Here is a 26,707-nt window from a genome sequence, read left to right on the forward strand (position 1 = left end):
ACTAAGATATTGTGGTAGACCATCTTGTTCGTGATACCATCAATTTTCATTCATTTGCCCATGGAGTTTACAGAACTGGAACTCCATTTCCAGGTCTTAAAGTCTCTTTGAAATGAAATTTGAATGTTAGTGAGATTTTTACCTGGATAAATAAAGGACTAATAATAATTTTTTTTTTTGTGTGTGTGTCCTGTTTGGATCTTTAGCCATCAGAATTGTTGTCTTAAGGCCAAGAAAGATGCCAAGCGGATTTATTTTACCAAGTGGATCATCATGGCCTTGCCATATTGGTCCATTTGATTGACCTTTATTATAATTATGAATTTATTTTATTTTCAGTTGCTACAAACGGGACAGACATGACTGGGGGATAGGACAGGGAGAAAGAATGAAAGAAAGAGAGGGAGAGAAAGAAAACCAGAGGGGAGAAGAGAGGGTGAGAAGGGGGGGAAGAAAGAAAAAAAAAAACAAACAAAAAAAACAAAACACCTGGGTCACCTGTATGGAGAAAAAAAAACAGAAGAGAAAACAAACAACAAAGAGCAACATAATAAAAAAAAACACGGCACCATCACAATAAACTAGCTAGCAGTAGATATCAGTAGATACTAAATAATAAACGATATTGTGCAGCACGTAAGGTAGACAGCGCACAATGTGCTTTGAGGCAGCAGCCAAGAAAGCTGTAGTCCGCGTCTGTGAATACCCGTGTGTACACTTGTGTGCATACCTAATAATAATTTTTAAAAAATAATTCCACATTTGAATCTCCACTGTGTTTCACTGTGGGTGCAGGACATCTATAATCAAAACAGTCTCTAGGTTTACTGCGGACATAAACATGACAATGCTGACCAAAGAGTTTAAATTTGGACTCATCTGTTCACAGCACCTTCCTCCAATCTACAGTCCAGTATTAATGAACCATGTACACAATTTTTCAAAAAAGAAAAAAAGTAAATGACTAAAGTATGGTTCTTAGTTTATTGTTTATACTTTGTCTCTACTCACTTGGTATCATGGTAGCCTTAGTTCTTGTTGTCTGTTTTGCTCATAGTAACCCACTACGAGACTAGCAAAGTAAACCCTAACTTCTGAGTTTTCCTTGATATCCCATTATATCAAGTTTGTAGGTTAAATCTCCGTCTGTGTTAGGTTTTAACTTCTTAATTACTTGTTGTTTTACTTTGAAAGTCTTTTGTCTTGTGTACTGAGAGTCATTTCCCTTTTGTTTTTGTATCCCTGATTTGTTCTCAGTGTGTTTCTCCCTAGGCTCATTATCTTTTGTAATTATTGTCCGATTCTCCGCTTGCCCCTTGTCGCATCCAGAGATGGGCAGTAACGCGTTACTTGTAACGCGTTACTGTAATCTGATTACTTTTTTCAAGTAACGAGTAAAGTAAGGGATTACTATTGCAAAATCGGTAATTAGATTACCGTTACTTTCCCGTAGGAACGCTGCGTTACTGCGTTACTAAAACCGTGATTTTTTTTGCGAGAATGTCTCATGACAGTGACGTAAGCAAGTGCGACGTTGGTGACAGCAGCTGTGTGCAGATCAACAATGGATAATATATCGAGTGCGGGAGAGAGTATGAGCGTGCAGCGTTTAAAGTGTGGAAGTACTGACCTTACTTTGAGTTTGATTCCATAAAAAGTGACAAAAACATTAGCGTCCATCGTGCGTGGGAAGAAAACTTCTTTTTACAGCGAAAAAAACCCCTAAACTTCCGAGCAAGCACCGAGTAGCTACGACGTGATGGGAAACTCACAGAGACACTCGCGCGGATTCTTCAACTGACCGCAGCACACCTACACCAGGGTAACCCTCCGCCTACCCTGCTCCTGCTTTACAGGTGAAAATAGAGCAAAAGGACCGCTGAGTCTTTGACTTTATTTATTTTCTGCTGTGTTTTACTTGCATCTGTTTGAAAGAGTGAGTGAAAACACAAAAAATATTTTATTTTATGTGCTGGAATGTGTAGAAAATAGGTTTAAATGTTAAACTAATTTATTCAAGTCAGAGAATGTTGCATATAATTAAATGTTTTGCTTGATGCATAAAGTTAAAAGATTAAAACTGATAAAACAAGTTAAAAAAAGAGACTTTTCCATTTGATTACATTTTGTATGATGGATTATGTAGAAAAAGTAGAATTGGGCTGAAAGATCTATCACTTTATCACCTCTTCAGGTTGTAAATCGTGTTTTTAAAAAGTAACTAAGTAACTAAGTAACTAAGTAATTAATTACTTTTGAAAATAAGTAATCAGTAAAGTAACGGGATTACTTTTTGGGGGGAGTAATCAGTAATTAGTTACTGATTACTTTTTTCAAGTAACTTGACCAACACTGGTCGCATCGCCCCTTGTCGCATCGCCCCTTGTGGTTGTGTGTCCGTTAGTTCATGGGTTCCCTGATGATTCCTTGTATTATGATCCCTTGCTCCAGCCCTGCTAGGTCTTTTGTTTGTTTGTTTTGTTTTTTAATTCTTTGATTTTAGCTTTAAAGCTTCTTTTCTGAGTCAGTTCCCGTTTCTCGAGTCTTGCACTTGGATCCACATCTCGTCTGCCACACACCCACTCATGATAGAATTAAGCTTAATTTTGGAAGATGTTAAACTGTATTTTATGAGTGTTTTTGTTATTTAGCCCAATTTCACTGGAATAATGGGTGGGACAAAACAGAAACCCAATCCATGTGAACAGCCTCACAAACAGCAACTTTCAAAATTACCATAATTGCACGGTATATCAAGCTCCTTTCAGTACACTAAAAATAGTTTGATTCCCTGGATAAATCTGGACTGAGGATATTTACTAAACGTGATAGTTTTGCATGACAGTCTTCACTCTAGGAACTGTGAATTGTTGTACAATACCTCAGTTATTTGCTTATAAAAACACATAACAACAACAACTGATCTTACTGTCCCCCACCTGCTGCGCCCCACTTTTTTAAAAACACCCGACTGTACTGATTTTTCTGTTTAGATGTGGAGGCAAAGTCATCAGCCAAAAATATACACAACAATAGTTCTTTTTTTTATTTTTTATTTTCACTGTGTCCTACATAATCAATTCAATCTTAGAAAATTCATTAAAGTTAGAATTTAGATTCCAATAACATTTGTTTATTTGTTTTTTTGTCATAACATTTTGACCTACTTTTTACAGTCTGTATCACATTTCAGAGCCTGAACTTTTTCAGTTCTACTTGAATAAATAAGTTGATTCAGGACTTTTACCAAAATATTTTTTAACACACGTAAAGAAAGGGAATAAAAAGGAATAGGTGCAGAGATAATGATAAATACACACTAAGATTATGGCTATTGGTACTTCTGCTTTATGAGCAGCAGACAGATTCTGGAGTTCATGCAGTGGAAAAACAGATCTGTGGCCTATTTCCCATCCTGACACAGCACTTCTACTCACAGGCTACAGAAGAGTAATGTTATCATAAAGCTCTTTAATCACAAATTGTTAATTTTTCTGTTATGAAAATAAGTGTGTAAGGGCAGCGCAGTTAGGAAAGGAGAAAAAAGGCATTAGTGATTAAAGGAGTCAAAACAAACAATGAACTGCACAGTTGCCTCCCACGCCCCCCAAAAAACAAAACCCCACACTCCCTTGTATGGGTCAGTCACAACCTCACAGTTCTTTATCATTTCCATGCAGTCCTGGCTGCTACTCCAGTGACTGCCTGGCTTGAAGTTGTGGTGTGACCAGAGGTCCCTGCACTATGACAGTCTTGGTCCAACACTCAGAAGCTAACCGCTGCATAGTGTAAGGGCCTCGCCGGCTTTTTAGGCTAATTTATTCTTTATTTTGACAAATGATAATCTGTCAAAAATACACAACTCTGCTGCAATTCACAACACGAAAAATGAAAAAGTTAAGGCCACAACTAAGATTCCGGTTCAAGAGTGTTGCCGCATAACTTTATTGTGAAGCAACATTTTTAATTCTCTTATCAGTCACTTACAGAATGTAATGTAGTCCAGCACAGGTTGGGGCAGAATGCCTGCCGGCCAACACTCAGTGATCCACAGGGCCATCATCATTCTTGGCTGAAGTCCAAACTACTTTGGGACTAGTAAGGTATCAAATATCAAAGCTCAAGTACTTGATTGATTAGGCTTATCCCTGCGAGACAGAAGTAATGAAAAGCAGCTTTCTAACAAAACAGACTTTCCTGCAAGTTTCAAAAGCCTGGCCCACTAAGAGCAATAGCTTGTTTGTCCCAGAAACAACTACTCAAGGAATGCAGCTGATAACTGCACAGAGGAGCTATTCCTAAATCAAAGATACTGAGACAGCAACAGAAATTGTGAATTATAATGTTTTGATCTGCTGATGGGAGTCTGACATATTACTATGAAATAATTATTTAAATCTGCCATGTGCTTTACTCAGAGTTTGGGTGAGCTCGGGGCCTATGGGTCACAAGACAATGCTGTATATATTCTAATTAGGAATGGAAACACTCTACTCAGTCTTTCTGCATCAGTGTTGAATCTTTCCCTTAAAGTACTGACACTACTTGCAATATTCCCAACTAGTTTTTAGCATACAGACCAATGGGTCCTTCCTTGATTAACAGTTTATCTGTCTAGTCACTACTTCTAAGTAGCTCTCCAGATATAATCTACATTGTCAGATGTAGCTCGTGACCACAGCATTTGATTTTAGTCAATAGACAAGCTCAAAAAGTCCAAATGTGACATTTTGATGTGATGACAGAGGTCAGTAGGATGAAACCAAGTCATTGGGTGAAATTATAAAGTGAGATTATGGCTTGGTGAGCTATGTCAAGCTTAAAGTCAGAGTTTTCTCTGTCTCTTGAATGTGGCTCTCTTTTAAATTGGCTAAATCACTGTGAAAATCACAACAGAAAGAAGTGCATAGCAACAGCAAACAGCAAAATACAAGTCATTTTTGATATGGATTATACAAATAGTCCAATAGTAATTGAGCTTTAGGTGTGTACATAACTGACACAAACAGCATCAGAAAACAAAAGGAATTTCAATCTCACCTTCGACTGTTGGCGCAGCTCCACTCTGAGCTTCAGCCACACCACCTATGCCTACTGAGAGGCCCGGATTATCTGGAGGACAGAATTTGAGGGAATGAGTTCAAGTGAAACCTAAAATAAAAACAAGACCATGCAAACTGGTGGAGGTTCCAAGATGTTGCAAAGACTTAAAAATACAGACTAAAATTTTGCATTCTATCCTTGAAATTTCCCCCTCGTGGGACTAATAAAGGTATATCTTATCTTATCTTAAGGTGGTGCTTAAAATTCTGCTTTGTCCCAAGTAGTGAGAATGTAAAAGTGCCTCCCAGAATTTTAAATGCGGAATTTTCATTTGATGTAAATGAAGGAGGCCCTCTGCAAACTAAACTAAAGTGGATGCCTGCAAAACTGTCTTTTTGGCAAAGAAAAACCCCTCCACAACATGTAGCCCATGCAAAAATATGCTTGAGGAGGTAGGCATATCATTGTTAAAGGTAAGACGTGCCTTGATAAATGTGGATATATTTTTCATGGTATACCAAGATAGAGTGACAAACCAACAAATATGTGCTATGTCTGTTCAACCATTTATAAAAATAAAATAAATAATAATAATCAGCTATAAGAGGTTCGTTGACCCACTATTAATCATGTGCTTCATCACATAAGTCAAGGTGTGAAAACAGGTGTGAGCCATTACCACTACAGGCTGGATGAGAGTTGAAACATCTTCGATAATTAAAAAAATAAATAAAAATCCAGTCACTTTATTTCCAGGTTCCTTAGACTACCATGATCTGGATGACTGATAACCTTCACAGCAAAGCTAGTACAATGTTGCAATTTTTATTTTTTATTCCTGCACATTTGTGTCAAATGAGAAATGCCATTTCTGTTAAATCACATTCAGTCCTCAATTTACATTTTACATCATCCACTACAAGAATGAAAGACAAAGCCTAAGAAGACAAAACCATCATCATGCAAACCTCTAGGATCCACTTAATGGGGATACAGTCAGGTTTAATAAGTGCTGTCAAAGGTCTTTATAATTGTGTTCAGAGTAGTATTAAGGACTCTAATAAACTAATGTTTATGCTGCACTATAGTAAAAACCAAGAAAACCAAAAACTGAGTTAAACTTCCTAAGGCCTGGTCAAACCAGGCAGCAGCTGTGATTGATTACATGTATCAAATGCCTTGGAAAATGAGGGACTTGGGGCAATGGGATGCTTTTCCATCCGCAGCTGAATAGGGCTGCTGGCTGCTGCATTCCAAGAGCTTGCTGCCTCTGTCATGAAAAGGCCCTTTGAGCGCTAAGAGGCCAGGCTACGGCTCTATGTGCTGGGGTTTTGACTGAGGGCTGTCTGGCACACCACAACACTTTCCTTCCCTCTCCTGGCTATCTTGCTGAAAATGTGTGTGCTGATCTCCTCCTGTAGCATAGTGTATTGACCCTTGTCTTTGTTATTATTCATCCTACACTCATCTACACTTTTATGCCTTTTTTATGCCCTACACTCTTATTCTCTGAGATTTCTGATATTTTCAGAGAGCAGGCTGGAGTTCTACAAAAATGTACTGAAAGCAGAGCTACTTCAGAGAGATGTTGCTAGTTGAATAAAATCTCAAATTTAGTAAGGAGAGGTAAAGAACCACAGAATCAAAGGAGGAAATCATGATTTGAAATCTAATCACTGTCTTCATTCTCACAAAGAATGCTTGTGGTTGAAGGAGTTCTGCAAAGCCACAAGGAGCATACTGAAAATGCAACAATACATATTTTTGTTTAATTAATACACATTCCAGAGAGCTACTGAGATCTGTTGATCAGCTAGTATGGTGTCATCTTGTCACCACCTGATGAAGTTGTCTAGAAGTGATAATGTCACCTAAATAAAAATAAATAAATAAACACACACCCAAGGACAGAGAGGAAACAACAGCAGTCAGTATGGTGATTCACATGGTAAGAATGTCTCCATTCCCATCACGGCCACCCAAATCACCAAAGACAGAACACTAAAACCTATGGTTGTGACAGACAGCCACAAAAACCTAGAGACCTCAGGCCTTGCGACCCACATTGACGATCAAGATCAAACCCAAAACACCCTCACCAAGATCTAACAGAGGCCAGACAGCTCATCGAAGCACAAACAGCCAGGAAGAACAGTCCAAAGCACTGCAAAGAGCCAAGAGACAGCTAATAAGAGCCCAGGAAGGACATCATTTGGCACAACCATGGCCGCGAGGCACAACCCCATTCGTTCCCGGTGACCCTGCCATTAGGGGAGGGCAAAAGCAGCATGAGCAACACCCCGGCTCTAGCCCAGCCCATTCCATTCACCCAGCATCCATCTACGTTAACTCACTAACGGAGATTTGCAGCGTTAATGCGGTAATAGCTTTAACGTTATTTTAACAAGATTAGTGCTGACAGCACTATTCAATTTACATAACACAAAACCACAACAATAATTACCTCAAGGCACTTTCTAGTATAAGGTAAAGACCCTACAATACCCTACAGGAAAAAAAAGGAATAAAAAAAAAAAAACGGAGAAAACATTGACAATCAGAAGAAACACTATGCTCTGTCTATAATCATTGTCAAGAAGGAAAGTTTTAGCCTTAACTTTAAAAGTAGAAAGGGTGTCTGTTTACCAAATTCAAAGTGAGAGCTGGTTCCACAGAAGAGGGGCCTGAAAACTCCATTCCACTTTTAAATTTCCCAGGAACTACAAGTAAACCAGCAGTCTGAGAGTGAAGTGCTCTATTGGTGTCATACAGAAATATGACGTCTTTAAGATAAGCTGGGGCCTGATTTTTCAAAACCTTGAATGTGAAGAGCAGGATTTTAAATTCGATCATGGATTTAACAGGGAGTCAATATAGAGAAGCCAAGACAGGAGAAATATGCTCTTTTTAGTCCCATGCAGTACACTGGCTGCAGCATTTTGGATCAACTGTAGGCTTTTCAAGCAGTTTTTAGGACAACCTGATAATAATCAATAACAATAATCCAGCCTAGAAGTAATGAATAGATTAACCAGTTTTTCAGCATCACTCAGAGACAGAATGTTTCTAATTTTAAGGATATTGCACAAAATGAAGCAAAGCAGTCCTGCATATTTGAGAAAATGACTCAAAGGTTCTGCAATGTGACTGGAGGCCAATCTAAAGTACATATCTGGTTAGACACCACGTTTCTAAGGGCCAAGTGCAATAACCCCAGTTTTATTCGACTTTAAAAGCAATAAATTAGAGGACATCCAGGTATCACTATTATTAATGGAGGCCGAGGAGTGGGTAAACATCTTACACACTGAGCAGAAAGGTAGATGAGGGACAGGTGAATAGTCCATCAGCTATGAGCTGTGAATATAATTAGCAGGTGATTATCCAATGCAAACTCTTTTTAAAGTATGTGAAGGTTGTAATATAAAATACAAGCTTTTACATAAAAAATTTATTTAAAAAAAAAAAAAAAAGACTACACAAAACACCGCTGTGCATTGTAACAGAAACATGAAGCAGTACTTTACCGCAAAGAGAACTGGAACCAAGTCTGGTTACATGATTTTATATACATGATGTACAGTGACTAAGGAGAAGGTGCATGACATCCACTAATCAAAGGGTCCATAGGCACTAATAAATGCCAAACTGTCTGTGATATATTTACTAAGGTTTAGCATTTCAAAAGGTAAAAAAATACAAAATAAACAAAAAAAAAAACTGTTTGAATATCAGTCCATTTACTATTTTGACCAAAGTAATTATACAGAAGCCTCAAAGATACTACTTTGTATAGTTTCTTTCTTCTTTTTCAACATGTGCTACAAACTAACCTCTGTAAATGCACTCTTTTTACTACCTCACTCACGCTACCCAATCTTAAAAGTTTTCCATCTACTAGAGTTTGAAATGCTTATAAAATACACCATTAATACTAATATACTATCCATCCATCCATTCATCTTCTTCTACTTATCAGTGGCCGGGTCACAGGGGGCAGCGGCCTAAGCAGAGAAGACCAGACCTCTCTGTCCCCTGCCACCTCTTCCAGCTTGTCCGGGGGAACACCAAGGCGTTCCCAGGCCAGCCAAGAGATATAATCTCTCCAGCATGACTTGGATCTGCCCGCTTTTACATACTCCGCAGGTCTGGTAATACGATTACAAAATCTATCATTGACCTGCGGCCTAGCATGTCCTGGTGCCACGTGCGCTTATGGACACTTATGTTCAAACATGGTGTTCGTTATACCAAATTACGGTTTGCGCAGAAGTCCAACAACAAAACACTGTTTGGGTTCAGATCCAGGAGGCCATTCCTCTCAGTCACGCCACTCCAGGTCTCATTGCCATTGCATACATGAGCATTGAAGTCTCCCAGTAGGATAACAGAGTCCCCAGGCGGAACACCCACCAGCACCCCACCAAGGGACCCCAAGAAGGCTGGGCTCCAAGAAGAGTGGCGCCCTGTCGTCATCACTTATGCGCCGAGTGGCACAAAAGCGCAGACGACAGTCAGGACCAAGTCCCCGACCCGAAGGCACAGGGAACAAACCCTCTTGTCCACTGGGAGAAACCCCCATGTACAGGCAGCAAGCCGAGGGGATACTAGGATACCCACTACAGCCCACCGCCAGGGGCAACTCCACACTGAGACAGAGTCCAGCCCCTCTCCAGGAGACTGGTTCCAGAGCCCAAGCTGTGGTGAGCCCAACTATATCTAGCCAGTACTTCTCAACTTCACGCATCAGTTCAGGCTCCTTCCCCACCAGAGAGGTGACATTCCATGTTCCAATTGCTAGTCTTGGTAGCCGGGGATTGGTTCACCAAGGCTTCCCCTCCTGGCCGTGTGCAGCACACAATGCACGCAAACCCTACGGCACCTCCTGTGGGTAGTGGGCCTGCAGGAGGTGGGGCCATGTCCCTTTTTTGGGATGTGCCCGGCCAGGCCCCATGGACTAAGGCCCAGCCACCAGATGCTGGCCCCCTCCCCGGGCCTGGCTCCAGGGCGGGGGCCCCGGTAACGCAATCCTGGGCAGGGTGAACTACCCTTGGTGTTCTGTGTGCCATGGGAGACCCTACCATGGGTCAGAAGCCCCTGGACAACATAGCCCCTGGGATCCCTGGGACACCCAAACCCCCCCACGATATGGTAGCAAATCACGGAGGGCTAGAATAATGACTTACTAATACAAAGAAAAAAGAAAAAAAGAAAAAGAAAACAAATAAAATTTGTGTTTAGGACATTAACAAGAGGCAAAATTATGTTTTGTTGCTTTCAGCCTATTTTACATGTCCAAGGCTAAAGACTTATATGCATTTACACATATGACACAACAGTGGTAACTTCATGTGCGTTCATTTAAGCATTTTGATTTACTGAAATGAACACCATTTATTATTTACCTATAATTACATACATAACCACACATACTCTATAATTAAAGCAAATGCAAAAAGAAAGAAATCTTCATTCTGTCAGTATTGTGGGATAGCGCTTTGAGGACCCAAGCCAGCAACGTTATGTATACATGGTATGTATCACATAAAAAAACAAACAAACAAACAAACAAAAATGGTTACATTGTAATGTTGGTTCTCTGAATGAGAGGCTCCCTCTTCAGTCAGTTACATATTCCATAGGTATGAAGCAACTCTTTAAGACACCCAGAGATGAGGGAGTACTGGTCAGCTGGAAGAGTAAAAGGAGTGAAGGTATAGAAGATAGTCAGTGACCCCTGGCCACTTTGATTTACTGAAAATTGGTGCGTTCCAAAACTCTTGACCATTAGTCTAAGTTAGCTGTTTAAAACTACTCTTTCAAGAACTTTTCAAATAAAAGGAAGGTTGGAGATTCACCAGTTAGCTAGAACATCTATGGCTTTTTAAGTAATGGTCTAATTACTGCCACCTTAAAGGCCTGTGGTACATAGCCCATTAATAGAGATGGGTTGATCATTGGTAGGTCATCTTTAAGCTTCTTTGGCAGAATGGGGTCTAATAAACATGTTGATGCTTTGAAAGAAGTAATTACTGAAGTTAACTAACTAACGATCAACTGAAGAGAAAGAGTCTAGATAAGTATCAGAGGCAATGAAAGCAGTTGTATATAATGTAAATGGATAATTGATGGAACCCGTCTCCTAGATATTACACACACTGAACTGAACCAACAGTGTTGGGGAGTAACGGAATACATGTACCGCCGTTACGTATTTAAAATACAAAATACCCGTATACCACAGTTATTAGGTCATCCATGGCTGAGTAAATATAACCATCATATTGACTGGACTTTTCGAAAAACATTTAGCACTCTCGCTCCCACCACGCTATAGACCTGTTTCCTAGTGCTTCAATTCCTACAAGCTGTCTTCATAGATAACTCCAAAGACAAAATTCTCCCTCAGTTCAGCATTACTTTACCTTAAGATGGAAGCACAAATCTCTGAGGAGTTCATGGATGGCATGGTCTGCTATCCCTGACAAAACCAGAGGCATCCCGATAAGCCAGGGATGCTGGGAATCTCCTATAATGAGGAAGATACTGTCATGGTTCCCCAGTCTAGAGCCTTGCATTGGGACTGGGATCAGACCCAACGCACATTTTGCAGGAGCAGTTATAGGGTCACCACAGGTGGTAGCAGGCAGCTAAAAATAGATAGCAGGTCCCAAGATTGTTAGGAGGATGGAGAGTGCAACAGAAATTTAAGAGACCATAACTGCAACAACATTTTTGAAGTATAAAACTGGACAGGTTGGAGAGTATAGAACTAAAGAAAAGAGGAAAATTGGATATTTGGAAAGGTTTTTAAATCGCTATAAATCAAGAAGTTCAGCCATGTGACGAGCTTGCTATCTTGGTGGGCAAAACTACTTCACCATGACCGCAAATAGAGGACAGTCGGTAGTACTGCAGGACTACAGTGTATTTTTTTTTTTCACCTGTCTCGAGGCAAGAGTACTTGGATCATCTATCCGTGGAGGAAAAACAAAGATACGAAGGGAAAACATAAATTTTGTGGTCTTGTGATCCATATTCTGCCCCGATAGCTTTAATTAAATCCCTGAAAGTGGCAACATCCCTCCCAGAGCTCCTTGTTCAGTGACATCTACATGTATGTTGTCGAGAATCTGTCACCTTAAACTGCTGCCAGGATGAAAGCTAAAGTACCGACAGCTACTTGCATTTTCGATCTGAATGGGTAAATAATGCCACTATGTAGGAGGGAAAGAACAAGAAATCGTTCATCCGTATATAAAAAAAGATAAGCGCTACTTAACTAGCTTAAGCAAACTACCAAACGTAAATCTTACATTATGTTTGCCTGGACATTTACAGTTTAGGGCCAGGAAAGTTCTGGTAGTATTAATTTTTTTACATCAATGTTGTGCCATAACTGTAAGTTGACTAAGTATTTTTCTCATGTCTGCAGATCATTTCTACAGTTTAAATGAGCCACCACTGACAGTTGGGGTCTCTGCAGTGGTCTTCTGGCTTTGATTGGTGTGGAGAGATACTGTGTGGACTGGATAAACATGTTTGAACATGTACCTAAGTGTATCACATACATCTAGATGGAAGATTAGGTAACCACAGGATCAAGAATTTTCCAATGATTATCATGAGATGAAAGATCTGTTTCATCTTTTGTTCATTTTCCCTAATTTTTTTTTGGTAGAAACTGGAGCAAAAGTGCTGTGTAATTAGGGTAAGCACACAAAATGGGTTCAACTTTGATACTGGTTAAAAGCAGGAAGCAAGAAATGGTCATTTACCCTTCCAAATTAAAAGGCTATTTTTATTCAGAAGTCATTTACACACATGCAACATCCAAACTGCTGAGCTGAGCTGCCAGGGGACGAGGGTAAAATCAAAAGCCAAATTAGACAGGGAAAAAATGAGAGCGGAAATCCAAAATTGTTACTCCCCTAAGCCAACTGTAGACTGGAAACTCCGAATCTAACGTGCCGGAATGTGTGGTAGTACAACAAATCATTTCACTTGTCAAACATTTATCAACTCACCACTGAGAATAAGGACATATGATGATTATGATAATTCATAAAAGTTAAAGGTTAGTGTGGCTGACAAACACACCACAATACCCTGAAGCATCATACCAAGTAGCCACTCAGTCGGGTTGCTATGTGGCTCCAAAAGAAGACACATCTATTAAAAAAAAACAAAAAAAAAAACACTACTGTGTGCATTCATGGTTCTGTTGCTATTTACCATGACAGATTACTACTATGTCATAGCAGCCTGTTTATTATTTTCTGTTTGTTAATGTCCACTTGTTTAGTAGATTCTATATTTAATTCATCTACTTCTACACACACTGGTAGATGAAGCTAATTTAAGGTCAATCTCTGATCACTGATTTGGGCAGTTCTTTTAAAGCATTTTTTCCAAATCACTTTAATTTCCGTTGTCATTAAAGTTGACAGTTGTGATTCTTTGTGTATTGTTCGCTCTCTTTATAAGAGAAAACTGCAAAAGAAAACCACCCAAAACATATTTAAGCGAATTAAATATTTTACTTTTTAAATCTGAAATATATTTATAATGGTATTTTGCTGTTGATATTAGTTAATTATTGCAGGTGAATAATTTGCTAGTTTTTAAATCCATTTTAAAATGTATACTATACAATAAAGATGTGTGCAAAATGTGAAAAGGGGATGGAAACTTTTAGACAACTGTATATTGTAAGCACTTTTTGAGATTGTAGGACTAAATTCTAACTGGAAATCAAAGGTGGTGAAGTTCTTCTTTTGCACAAACTATATCCAGATGTGACTAACAGGGTCATTCACGCTTATCATCTACACATAAACATGTATGAAAAACTATGTTGCAGTCTCTCTCACATAATGTATCATGGACTGTCAGATGGTATCACTTGCCTGCACTGGAATTTCCCCTTTCTCTGATGCTATCTTTCCACCCTACAAGCCCTCATCATTGAAGCTTACACAAGAGTAACTCCATCCCCATGACTGAGTTAAAACAACAAAAGACAACTCGTTTGAAAAAAACAACAACAACAACAACAAAAAAACACCAAAGAGTTTTTTTTAAATTTATTTTACCATTTGGGTAATCAAATACAAGACAATACATGGCACTGGGAAGGTTGTGATGAGGACTGAGCCAAGTTATTTCCATTTCATTGGATCTTAGATAAGTAGGTGCATACCATTTTGGCTCTGTTTAAAAGCCAGAGTTAGCTGTGGAAAAGAGGCCGTTTTGATGCCCATGAAGCACTAGTATGTGCCAATTGTTTATCTTTCTCCAAACCAGTTATTAGTCATTCTTTCCTTTCCATCCAAATAGTTTGAGGGAAGAACAGTAAAGCAGAACTGAAAAGCAGCAGCAGAATTTCATTTAGTTGTGAACAAAAACTCTTCTCCTATTTTCTTTAAAACCCTTTGGCCCAGTCTCTGACCTATGATTTACTAAGCATCTGCTGGATGTTTTGGAAGAGCAGCAAGAAGAAGAAGCATCCTTTCTACAGACTCCTGACAGATAGTAAAGGTGACAACCACAGGATTTTTCGGCTAGAAAGGAGAATTCATGATTGATAATGATGTCCTTTTTATGCAATTTTGTGTTAGTGTTCCACCATCCAAAAAGTTCTTTTTTCCCCCCCTCTCTCCACAGAATATTTTCCCACAAGTCTGTGGGATCATCAAGATATTTATTTTAAGAAATGTGAGATAATCCTTTGGATTCTTTTTGATTAACAGTGGTTTTTGACTCAGGACTGTCCGATGGATCCCTTTTTACCCAGCCTCTTTCTTTCTTACTGTTGGGTCATGAACACTGACCTTAACACGGCCTAAATTTTAGTCATCAACTCATAATTATGCACCTCCATGTGTACATCCACATGCCTGCCCTTTTTTCTGTGATCGCACACATGTTTCCATGCAGAATTTACATTATAAAGGACTAACGCACCTCAAACAGAAAAATTCAAGCGGACATCAAAGTAGAATAATAGGAATAACTTAAACATGGACAGCTATTGGGTTTCCAGTTGTCCATGTCAACAATAGAGTTTAATAGCTGAAGTAAGTTAACATTCTATATTTAATCAGGCTGACAACAAGACTTAGGTATAATAAAAGCTTACTAACAACAGTTACACCAAACCAACATCCTCCTAGCATCTTACATAAGGCCTCTGAACATCAAGAGAGTGAAGGTAAATGAGCAAAGAAAAAAACATCATCATTAGACCTTTTCTCTTGTGTAAGCTTACTTTGACCATTTTGCAGTTAAGTGAAAGACTGTAAATATATAAAAATAACCTGTTTGTGTAGCAGTCGGAAAAGCCTCGCAACTGTTATTAGCATCCTCCATTAGCTCTGCCACAATATGCTGTGGTATCGTGAAGTAAAGACAGAGCATAGAACTGACTTTAAAGGATTGGACCACAAATTACTTCATTGTCAGCAATATCCCATTCAGCTTTTGGGGTCAGCAACCGGAACAATATTTGATCCAGTGTCCTATTCCTGCTTTTTTAATGGTGTGACATTGTGTCTTCTGTACTGTATAATATAGCATATATATTTTAGTATTTTTCTTCTGCACTAAAGAAATGATAATGACTTTTGTATAAGCAGAGTTGTAAATATTAATATATAATAATCTTGTTAATAATTTCGGCTCCTCACTGCGTATGATTCTGGATACCGTAGCTCCTGTGAAAAAGAGAGCCTCAAATCACAAGTACTTGGCTCCCTGGTATAATTCTCAAACACGTACCTTAAAGCAGATAACTTGTAAGCTGGAGAGGAAATGGCATATGACCAATTTGGAAGATTATTTAGCCCGGAGAAATAATTTGCTGCTTTAAAAGAAAGCCCTCTGTAAAGCTAGAATATCTTAGTATTCATCATTGATTGAAGAAAATAAGAATGACCCTACGTTTCTCTTCAGCACTGTAGCCAGGCGGACAAGATGTCAGTGCACTGTTGAACCAACCATCCCTTTAACGTTAACTAGAAATGACTTCATGAACTTCTTCACAAATAAAATTTTAACCATTAGAGAATAAATTACTCATATTCATCTTACAGATGTAACAACCTAACATTCTACAGCTGCTTTCAGTACCATTGATATTCATTTAGTCTTTTTCTCCAATTGATCTTTGAGAGTTAACTTCAGTAACCACTTCCTGCAAACCATCAACGTGTCTTTTCGACCCCATTCCTACAAAACTGCTCAAAGAAGTCCTAACATTAATGCTTCAATCTTTAATAGTCAGCTATGTAGCACAGACCTTAGCGCTGGCAGTAGTTAAACCGTTACTTAAAAAGCCATCTCTAGACCCAGCTGCCTTAGATAATTATAGGCCAATCCCCAACCTTCTACTCACCTCAAAAATTCTTGAAAGAGTAGTTGTCAAACAGCTAACAGATAATCTGCAGAGGAATGGCTTATTTGAAGAGTTTCAGTCAGTTTCAGAGCTCATCACAGCACAGAAACAATTTTAGTGAAGGTTACAAATGATCTTCTTGTGGTCTGACAGTGGACTCATCTCTGTGCTTGTCCTGATAGACCTCAGTGCAGTGTTTGATACTGTTGACCATAATATCTTATTGGAATGATTAGATCACGCTGTAAGTATTACAGCTAGTGCGTTGCAGTGATTTGTATCAGATCTATCTAATAGACTCCAATTTGTTCATGTAAATGAAGAGTCCTCTTCAAACACTAAGGTTAATTAAGGACTTCCCTTAGGCAGTATCATCAGAAGGCATAGCATACATGTTCACACCCAACTTTATCCATCCATGAAGCCAGATAACACACTCAAATTAGTTAAACTGCTGGATGACCTCTGATTTTCTGCTTGTAAATTCAGATAAAATAGAGGTTATTGTACTCGGCCCTGAAAATCTTACAAATATGGTATCTAACCAGATTCTTACTCTGGATGGCATTACCTTGGCCTCCAGTAACGCTGTGAGGAATCTTGGAGTCATTTTTGACCAGGATATGTCCTTCAGTGCACATTTTAAGCAAATATGTAGGATTGCCGTCTTCCATTTATACAACATCTCTAAAATTAGAAATATCCTATCTCAGAGTGATGCTGAAAAAAAACTAGCTCATGCATTTATTACTTCTAGGCTGGACTACTGTAATTCATTATTATCTGGATGTCCTAAAAACTCCCTGAAAAGCCTTCAGTAAATCCAAAATGCTGCAGCAAGAGTGCTGACATGGACTAGAAAGAGAGAGCATATTTCTCCTACATTTGCTTCCCTTCATTGGCTTCCTGTTAAATCCATAACTGAATTCAAAATCCTGCTCCTCACATACAAGGTCTTGAATAATTGGGCCCCATCTTATCTTAATGACCTTGTAGTACCATATCACCCTATTAGAGGACTTCACTCTCGCACTGGAGGCTTACTTGCTTCCTAGAGTATTTACAAGTAGAATGGGAGGGAGAGCCTTCAGTTTTCAGGCCCCTCTTCTGTGGAACCAGCTTCCAGTTTGGATTCAGGAGACAGACACTATCTCTACTTTAAAGATTAGAAAAAAGGACATTTTTAAGCCTAAAGCATATAGTTAGGGCTGGATCAGGTGACCCTGAGTGTTCCCTTAGTTATGCTGCAATAGGTGTAAGCTGCTGGGGGATTCCCATGATGCATTGAGTATTTCTTCTTCGGTCTTTCTCACTCACTATGTGTTAATAGACCTCTCTGCATTGAATCATACTTGTTATTAATTTCTGGCTCTCTTCCACAGCATGTCTTTTGTCCTGTCTTCCTTCTCTCACTCCAACTGGTCGTGTCAGATGGCCGCCCCTCCCTGAGCCTGGTTCTGCTGGAGGTTTGTTTCTTCTTGTTAAGGAAGTTTTTCCTTCCCACTGTCACTAAAGTGCTTGCTCATTAGATGATGATTATTGTTTTGCTTTTTCCCCCCGCTGTATGTATTATTGTAGCATCTACTTTACAATATAAAGCACCTTGAGGCGACTGTTGTGATTTGGCGCTATTTAAATAAAATTGAATTCAATTTACCGAAAGTCAATTGTAATCAAAATACTACAGTTCTGATAACCTTTGACTTCAACTGACAAGTTCATCAACTTAAAAACTTAAAGCAATGAGTTCCTTAATGTTTTTAGGTTCTGCTAACTTTACCTATCAGATTTTCAGTGGGACTCAAGCAAACAGAAACGGTTTGTTTGTTTGTTTTTAAACCAGGAGTAACATATTTCGGGTCATTGTCATGTTGGATGACAAAGCAACAACTCAAACCGAATTCTACTGTTTACTACTTGAGGTTTTATGTTTGTTTGATTGTTTTGCGGTATTTTGTTTTATGCTGCGTTTCAGTTTGGGGAATGTGTTGTTTCAGTTGTGTCCTTGCCCTTCTTTCTCCAAACATAAGCAGCGTCTCTATGGCCAAAGAACTCTAGATTTATCTCAGGTGACCAAAAGACGCTTTTATACATAATGTTTCTCCAGGTTGTCCTTAGCATACTTCAGTCTGGTTTAAAGGAGTCTCTTCTGCAGAAGTTGAGCTTTTCTTGGTTTCACTTTTTCAGGGGACTAATAATATTGACCCTGGTAATTTTTTGTATTTTTCTAAATAATTATTTTATTGTGCAAAGAAAAATAATGTATGCTTTCTAAAGAAAACTAATATGTTCAGAAATGCTATGTTGAAAATCCCTTGCTCTGTTAAAAACTCACAAAAGAAAAAGAGTTACAAAGGTAGAGAAATATGCACCATAAAAAATAAGAACACATCCTGGGACACTTTAACAGGATAATTACGAACAGGCTCAACAACAGTGCCTGTGGCTCCAAATATCTTATAATGTAAACAGACATTGGCCAGGCAGATGCTGGACTTCAGCAAGACTGAAAACATCCGTAATCTCTTCCTGGAGACACAGACCTGACAATCCACATTTCACCCTCTCTTAATTAACAGACAGATTATGTAGCACATTTTAACAGCCGATCCAGCCAGGTAACCAAAGAATTGAGAAAACCTCCCAAATGCAATAAGGGAGTATAATCTATGATGTGTTGCTCTGCTGCAGACTAAGTGTGTATGTCTAAGGAAATCAAGCCAGACTAAGAAATACATGCTCTACCTTCAAGTCTCAGCACTCTATAGATATATTTATTTTCATAAAGAACTTTCTTGGGAGGAGGGGTGCTGGTGGAAAATCCACTGTACACTAGAAAAATCTAAATGATCTATTAGTTAAAGGTTCCTCCAAAGCCCAAAGTAAGAAATCCATTTGCTTACAGCCTCTTCACCACCACCAGCCCCACTTCTTGCCAAAGGCCATCATATTGAACGTGACTGAAGACCCTCACCAACTTTAGTGGGGTGGTCCAAAAAAACATTTATCCATTTGCAAAAAATATGTCTTTGGTGCACAGCTGTCGTGCATATTTAGCAGCACAGGTAAATGAAACTTTATGTCATTGTAAGTTGGAGCCTTGAATCTTTGTGTAAAAGAAGATTTGTGTTGTCTGGATATTGAACTGGTAGCAGTTGGAATATGCCCATATTATAGAAATCATTATCATTATTACCCTTGACTTTATAAATGTGCTACTGGACAGAACATAACCTTTTAGCAGTATCCCAGCTGTCCCACTAAAGAAAACAGAGCACTAGACATGTATCCATGTATGCCACCAATGCAAACAGTGCCATTTCAATCCGTCCTTTGCATTTCTGACCAGTCTAGTCCAGCTGACCCCAAAGTATCTTCCTCTAGTTAATTGAAAAAACTGTATCCTCAAGAGTTGTAGCAGCAGGTATAACATCGCCTTGATGTGCTCCATTGTTTTGTTGTATTTGTGTCCCGTGCAAATGACTTTATGGACTTTTGCCCGCATTGCTAATAACGACATTAGGTGGTACTCAACTGTAATATAAAACAACCAAATCAGAGTAGCGTTGAGTCGAGTCGAGTAGGGAATACTGGAAAAGGGCTATCTGTGAAACACATGAAGAGGACATTACCAGTTTTACTGGATCTCTAACAAAAAATATGAAATTCCATGAACACAAACTCATACCAGCTCTGACTGAGAACAACAATCCCTGGATCAAATTCATAGACTCCTACAGGAGGAAGCGGGGGGCTAAATTTGAGCCAATTAGCACAAGGGATTGGTGGAATTTTATTTTATTTTAATTTTTTATTAGTCCTGTATTTATCCAGGTAAAAAACTGATTGAGATTAAAAATCTAGTTTCCAAGAGAGACTTGGCATCATGGCAGCAAAAGTCAAAGTGTGAAATAGCCTGAAATAAATGACTGGGTTTAAGGTGAGAGACAACCAGTGAGCAGCCTAGAGAGCAAATAAGCTAAACAATTTATTTAAAAAAAAATAAAAAATCTAACAGGATTAGTTCTGCCTCCTTCCAACCACACACCTCAACTGCATTCAGTGATTTTGACCTTTTCCCCTCAAAGTGCACAGATTGTACTGGAAGGCCAACACCAAAACTGGGGTTGTATACAAGAAGGGAAAGATCCTTCAACATGTGCACTATTGCAGATTTTTTTCACCAGTCTGTTGTAGTAAGTTCTGTAGTCTGCAAGAAGAGCAGCACAGAGGCTGACGTCACCAACAAACTGAAGAAAATTTATCAGAAAAGCTGTGCCTTGTGGTTTCTAACAAACTGGATACATTTGATGATGTGGTTGACGTCGCCGAATAAACTGTTTTTCCATCAAGTATAACGCCTAAATTATGCTTCAGCAGGAAATCTATGTCATAACCAGAAACCCCTTTAAACACCACCTTCCACGTACCCTGATGTGCACCTCCTGAGAAATGTAAGGACATGTCAGGTCAACGCAGCCTGCAATAACCGAATAGCACGGAAGGTTGCGGTGAGGGGTTTCCAATTACCTCGCAAGTTACGACGTAGATTTCCGCATAAGTCTAAACTGGGTTTAACTCTCTGAACAACTTACTGGACAGTCAGCAGGGCACTTCCCATAACAGGCTGATATAGCAATGGGGCTACAAGGACAGCTACAGGAAACTTTTCATACCTACTGCAATAACTCTGTACACTGAAGCACATCTGTTTGGCAGATAATCATCTGTTCTTTCAACCAAGCCTCAAGTGTGATTTCTCGTTTGTATACAAAAAGCTCCCTACTTTGGGAAACTTTCTTTTGCAGCCTTTTCATTGTTCCTGTTAAACTAGTCAGTATATTCCCTCTGATACAAAATGTCTTCCTTGTTTATACTCCACACATCAGCACTCAGACATATACAGATTGCTGAAGCAACACATTTTAGCATTAGGCCTCAACAGTCTGACCATTTCATATTGCTTTCACTACTACAAACATGTGTTTTCCTGATCCTCTGGTTCCACCTAGTCACTAGAGTAATGGGGAGATGTGAATATTATTCTTGCATGGTTCTGTATGTCTGAAATAATTAAAAAAAAAAAAAAAACCCCACACACACAACTAACATATGGACCGATACATCTTTTTTTTTTTTAAATAATCAACCATCTTTATCCAGCTCTTAAAAGTCCTGTTGTATTATTCTGTCCAGAACAATGAATGATGTGTCCATCTATATTTAAGGATCTGACAATTCACTCACAAATAAAGATCTTTAAGCCTCTGAATCTGCTGTATTTCAGTAGAACAAAATGTTTTGTGGCTAGAATACATTTTTTAAACTGCCATTTGACATGATTTGTTACCAGGACAACAAAAGAAAGAGAGCTGTCCACTCCATTTCATCTAAAACTTGCATGTTTTCTAATCTTAATCAAGACGGTTTGGTACCTTGATAGCACCGAACAACTAGTAAAACACACTTTTGTGGAGATAGTATAGGGCTGTTTTTTCTCCAACTGCCATGAAAATAGGGTAAATATTTACTGAGGATATTTAACAGATTGGTTATGATTGTTTGTAGTTTATTTGCTCACATCTCAGTTTCTTTTACGTGAGGTTGCTATCAATTAAATAATTTCTTATGAACATTCACTCCGAAAGTGGTATCCGTGATCATTGGCTGCAGGCTAAAAACATGTCCTTGAGGCCATAGTAGGTTTGAAATGAATTGGGTTTTGTAAGCGCTTACACAACCTAACTAAAATGATGGTTATGGGTGGTTCTATGCTTTCTGAAAGGCTACAGAAGATGGCTAAATTAAAAATGTACAGAATGATTTTTAAATCATTCTGTAAGTTTTACAAAACAAATTCAGACAGTTCTCAGATGCTGTTAGCCGATCCAACAAACACTGTTTCAAAGCACATTAAAGTCTTTACACCTTTTACTTTCACAAGCCTGTTATCAATGCATCTGTGGACTCCTCTTAGTCTCAGTAATTCCAAGCATGTCCCTTTTCAGCCTCCTGTGTTTAACTTTAGATAAACAGCCTGTTCATTTCATACAATCCCTGCTCTCTCCAAATATGAACTTGAGAGACATGAACTGTTAACATAGGATACATGTCTGACCACTTGTTATCCCATACTTGCAGTACAGATGCAAAAGGGAGGATATTTCAAGTCCTAAACTTTACACTCGATTTCCTTGTAATAAGGCTGTTTGACAAGGAGAGGGGTCAGAGGGCATCAGACTGACAAAATAATAATGCAACCCCGTAGTGTTTCTGAGGATTTGGTATGGCTCGTCACCCTAAAATGCATCCAACTTAACTAGTTTTTTAGCCTGACATCAATTAAATATGCTCGTGGATGTATCTAGAAATGTAAAATTGAACTCTGCTCTGTGTATTGTCAGAGAGACTGAGATTCCCATAATGAAATAAAATATAGCAATTTTTCTTTTTCTTTTAAATTCTTCTTTGAAATCTGTTCAGTATCACATGCATTGTTCTTAGCACACATGAAATTCCTTAAGAATGTCAGAAAATATATCTTAGTATGGTTAAAGCAGGGATCCAACACATTGCAATGCCTCCATTTTAAAACTTTAAAAAGTCAAGTTAAACAAGAACAGAGTAAGTCGAGGCTTATGTATGTACAAATGTATGAGTTTTAAAACTACTAAAAGGAAAAATGGAAAAAAGAACTCATTTTCCTTATCCCCACCCCACGAAAAAAGAGTAAATCCTTAATGTTCTCATCTATTTATTTATTTTTAAATCGGAGACCTCTGCACAGCTTCTTCATCCTAGTAGCCAGAGTTAAAAAGAAATGCCGCGACAACACCAAACAACAGAGAGCAGGAGGAGAATGTGCTAATCATTTAGCTCTCTGCACCCCACCCCCACCTTTTCCCTTAATACCAAATGGTAAGTCCTCAGAACGAAAGCTGAAAACAGGAAATCTGCAGAGCTCTCACCTCCCACAGGGGGAGTAAATTAATTAGCATGACTGACAAAGACGTGAGATCACCTCGAGCTATGCGTTCAATTAACATGACAACTACATAGTGGTCCTTTGAGTCCAACACAAGCACCCCTTTTTACGAAGACTAGGAGCTGCAAGAACACACGTCAACAAGCTGAAAGAGGACAAAGAGTGCTTAAGTGGTCACAGATACTTACGGGAGACCCCCCCCCCCTCCACCAATCCAACACACACACACACACACACACACACACTCCATTTAAAATCGTGAAACGTGTATACTTAAAAAATACAAATACACAACTACAAAATTCAACCAGCATAAAGGGCAAAGTTCAAAAGGATTAAAGGAGAGAATGTATAAAGAGATTTAGAGAAGAATCTTCGTTATATTTACTGTGTGTGTCCAAGTTTCGGTAAAGTAGGAAATTTAAGCGGTAGTAAGCCATCCGTGCTCTCTGCGAAAATATTGATATTCTCTTTAAACAACGGAAACTCCATTTCTAAACAGATCTCTTAACTCGGACTGCAAAAGCGGTCAACAAAATCTATTGTGTGTGGAGGAGTGGAAACAACGTGGAAACATCACAAACTGTTTTTCAAGCCAGAGCCTAAATGTGTAGGACAAAATCTTTACCGACTGGCCGGTCTTTATGTTGTGTAGCCCATCACTTCTCACCTTAATCCAAATGCTTTTGGAGTCTGAAAGAAACTCACCTTCACATTTCAGACTGGGCGACAACACAAGTATCCAGAGCAAACTCCTTAGGAAGGTGACCATGGCGTACGTTTTCACTAAGGAAACTTTACAACAAGACTGATAACTTTATTTTTCCCACTGTTTGAGCCGATGCTCTTCTTTTGACTTCTCGTTTTCTGTCCACAGTCGTAGGTGGAGAGAAAGCTTACTTTCCAAATCGTCAGACACGAAGGTGGAGGACAGATGCTGGTTCGGAGAGGGAATCAGGCGGTCGTTCATCCCATTTACAGTCCACAAGAGAGACGGGCTGAGCGGCTGCCTCTGAGCTGCTAGTCCTGCGTTGGCCTCTGTCCTCGCGTTGAAATGCGAGCAGTGACGCGCGCATGAAGTGCAATATGGCAAACCACGTTTTAGGAAGAGTGCACCATCTAGAGACAGAACCCAAGAATCCTAACAACCAGACTGCCAGATCTACAAACCTTATCCTGTTAATAGCCTATTTACAAATAAAAACATTAACACGAGGAATCTAGAGTCTGCAGAGCTCATTTTGGGAAAGCAAATATATTAGACAGCGTAGCGTTCAGACCACACCTTTGCTTGTTACAACTGCTGGACAGAACAGGTTAAAAAAAAATCTGGTAAGTATTTCATGGTTCTATCATTTTGCATTATTTTAACTCTATTTTATAGTTTGGCATCTGAGTTATTAGTAGTAGTTTCTTGGTCAAGTCACAGTTATTGTCACTGTAGTTCCTGACTTCTCCTTTAGGTCATTAGGTCTCACTTCTGTTCTTTGTTCTTGTCATTTCTAATATTCATATTTGTGGATTTTCTTTGTTTCAGTTGTCAGGTTCTGTTTATTTCCTTGTGTCATCCTGCCTCCCCTTTGCCTTGTGAAGTCTCAATCACATTTTTTGTTATTTTTGTCTCATGTGTTTCATGTTTAGCTTTGGTTCCTCGGTTTTGTCTTTCTTAACTGTTACCAGCTGTTTTTCCACTGGCTTCCTGACCACTTGTTATCCCATACTTGTATGTATGGTCTCACGTTCCCTTTGTTTTTTGTTATGTCCTCCCTCATGTTGTGAACTCCATGCATCTGTATTGATTCCACACATCTCAGTAGTGATGGCAGAGATAGAACATTATTTTGAAACATTTTAAACACATCACTTATTACATATGGTGACCAAATAAATGTGATTAAAAAACATTGCACTCAATAAACTGTAATGTTTTTGTGTGTCTTGTGTCTTTTTGTCTCTAACCTTTGTGTTGGTTTGTAGTATTATTTCTATGGATGGATATTTTATTTGAACCAGTCAGTATTTGTATGGGGCTCTTCTATACATTTGAGTATTTTTATTAAGAAAGACAACTGTTCAACAGTACTCAAGCTGAGAAGGTTTCATGTCTTGCTCTCTCCTGTTTTGGAGAATATTCTTTCACAGGGGACTGATGTGGCTGGAGTAGAAAGCTATGTCTTGACCAGGTGGAATAGATGAGAGAACATGGTGGCATGCTGGGTTCAGTAATCTAGAGGGTTATCTCCTCTTGGTAGATATGAGGCTGAGGGATAGCGCTGAACCTCAACAGAAGCATCAGCAGTAAGACTCTGTTTTTGGTTGGTTTCATCTACCCTGCGGTCAAAAACGCCCCACAGCCTCTCTTGATGATGTTCACTTGCCTCTTGTACTGTAGTGGCTGATTTTGATGGTACACAAGCACTTGTTTGCGCTTGAGAAGTTGACTGTTTCTAGGTCAGCACTGTTGAAAGGAGTCAAAGTTTGTTTTCAGGGAGGACAAGGCTGCTGCAGCTCGTTCACAGGCGCTGAAACCTATTTAATGTGCTGTTCCATCTAGTCTCAACTTCCTGTAGGAGTTTCATCACAGGTTTTCCCATTTGCTCCTGAATGTCTAATAGCTTCTGCTTAGCAGTGGTACTAGATGCAATATATCAGTTCAAGGGTTTCTTAAATGGATTTTTTCACAAACAAATTCAGTGTGTGAGCAAAATAAGGCATGTGTCACACTTGTAAAAGTTGTGCACAGGCTATCATGTTGAGCACATCATCAGTAAATTAACATGTAACCTCGTTCTGTATTCCCCCCCCCCCCCGAATGCAGAAGAACAACTTTGGCTTCCATCAAATGCTCAGTGGTGTGCATCACTGAATACGTTAATTGAGGTCCACATATACTTTACCAGCCAAACAATTTAGAACACCCCAATTTTTCAAGCAGGGGTGACGTGGTAGTGCAAGTGGCCCCTGGGCCTCAAGTTTGAGACCCCTGATGTAGAGGAAGTGGCTGATGATTGTGCCAGTAGTCAGTATCTGTAGCCAGTCTTGTCAGGGATGTCACTTACGCTCAGGCCTATGCAGAACAGCAGTGGGGACTGAGCATCTCCTGGGTAAATCTAACACTTGTACTATTGTGCTAACTAGTGTTTTTCACCACATCCCCACTGATTTCCTGATGAAGGCTCTTAAGGGCTTGTTGATCTTATACAGTTCTAGGCACTCCAGAGTTCATGTGTGAGTCACAGACTTTCTTGTAAGCAATCCAAGAAATGTTTTGCCCCTCTGTTTTT

At 39.1% G+C, this 26,707-nt stretch overlaps 1 protein-coding gene across 1 annotated transcript in view; it reads right to left on the reverse strand.

The window, feature by feature from the left end:
• The window catches only part of ror2 (receptor tyrosine kinase-like orphan receptor 2), a 38,954-nt gene extending 14,488 nt beyond the window's left edge, over window positions 1-24,466 (reverse strand). The window contains exons 1-2 of the mRNA XM_086301745.1: window positions 24,132-24,466; window positions 5,041-5,112 (exon numbers count right to left, since the gene is read on the reverse strand). Of these exons, the coding sequence (XP_086157871.1) occupies window positions 5,041-5,112; window positions 24,132-24,195 (136 nt within the window). The 5' untranslated portion in view covers window positions 24,196-24,466. The remainder of the gene's footprint in view (window positions 1-5,040; window positions 5,113-24,131) is intronic.
• Window positions 24,467-26,707: the final 2,241 nt, after the last annotated feature.

This window comes from Aulonocara sp. 'chitande type north' Nkhata Bay, linkage group LG7, assembly GCF_057382095.1.
Source record: "Aulonocara sp. 'chitande type north' Nkhata Bay isolate Kocher_YH1m ecotype deep benthic linkage group LG7, A_spYH_male_GT1.1, whole genome shotgun sequence".
NCBI classification, from domain to species: Eukaryota; Metazoa; Chordata; class Actinopteri; order Cichliformes; family Cichlidae; genus Aulonocara; species Aulonocara sp. 'chitande type north' Nkhata Bay.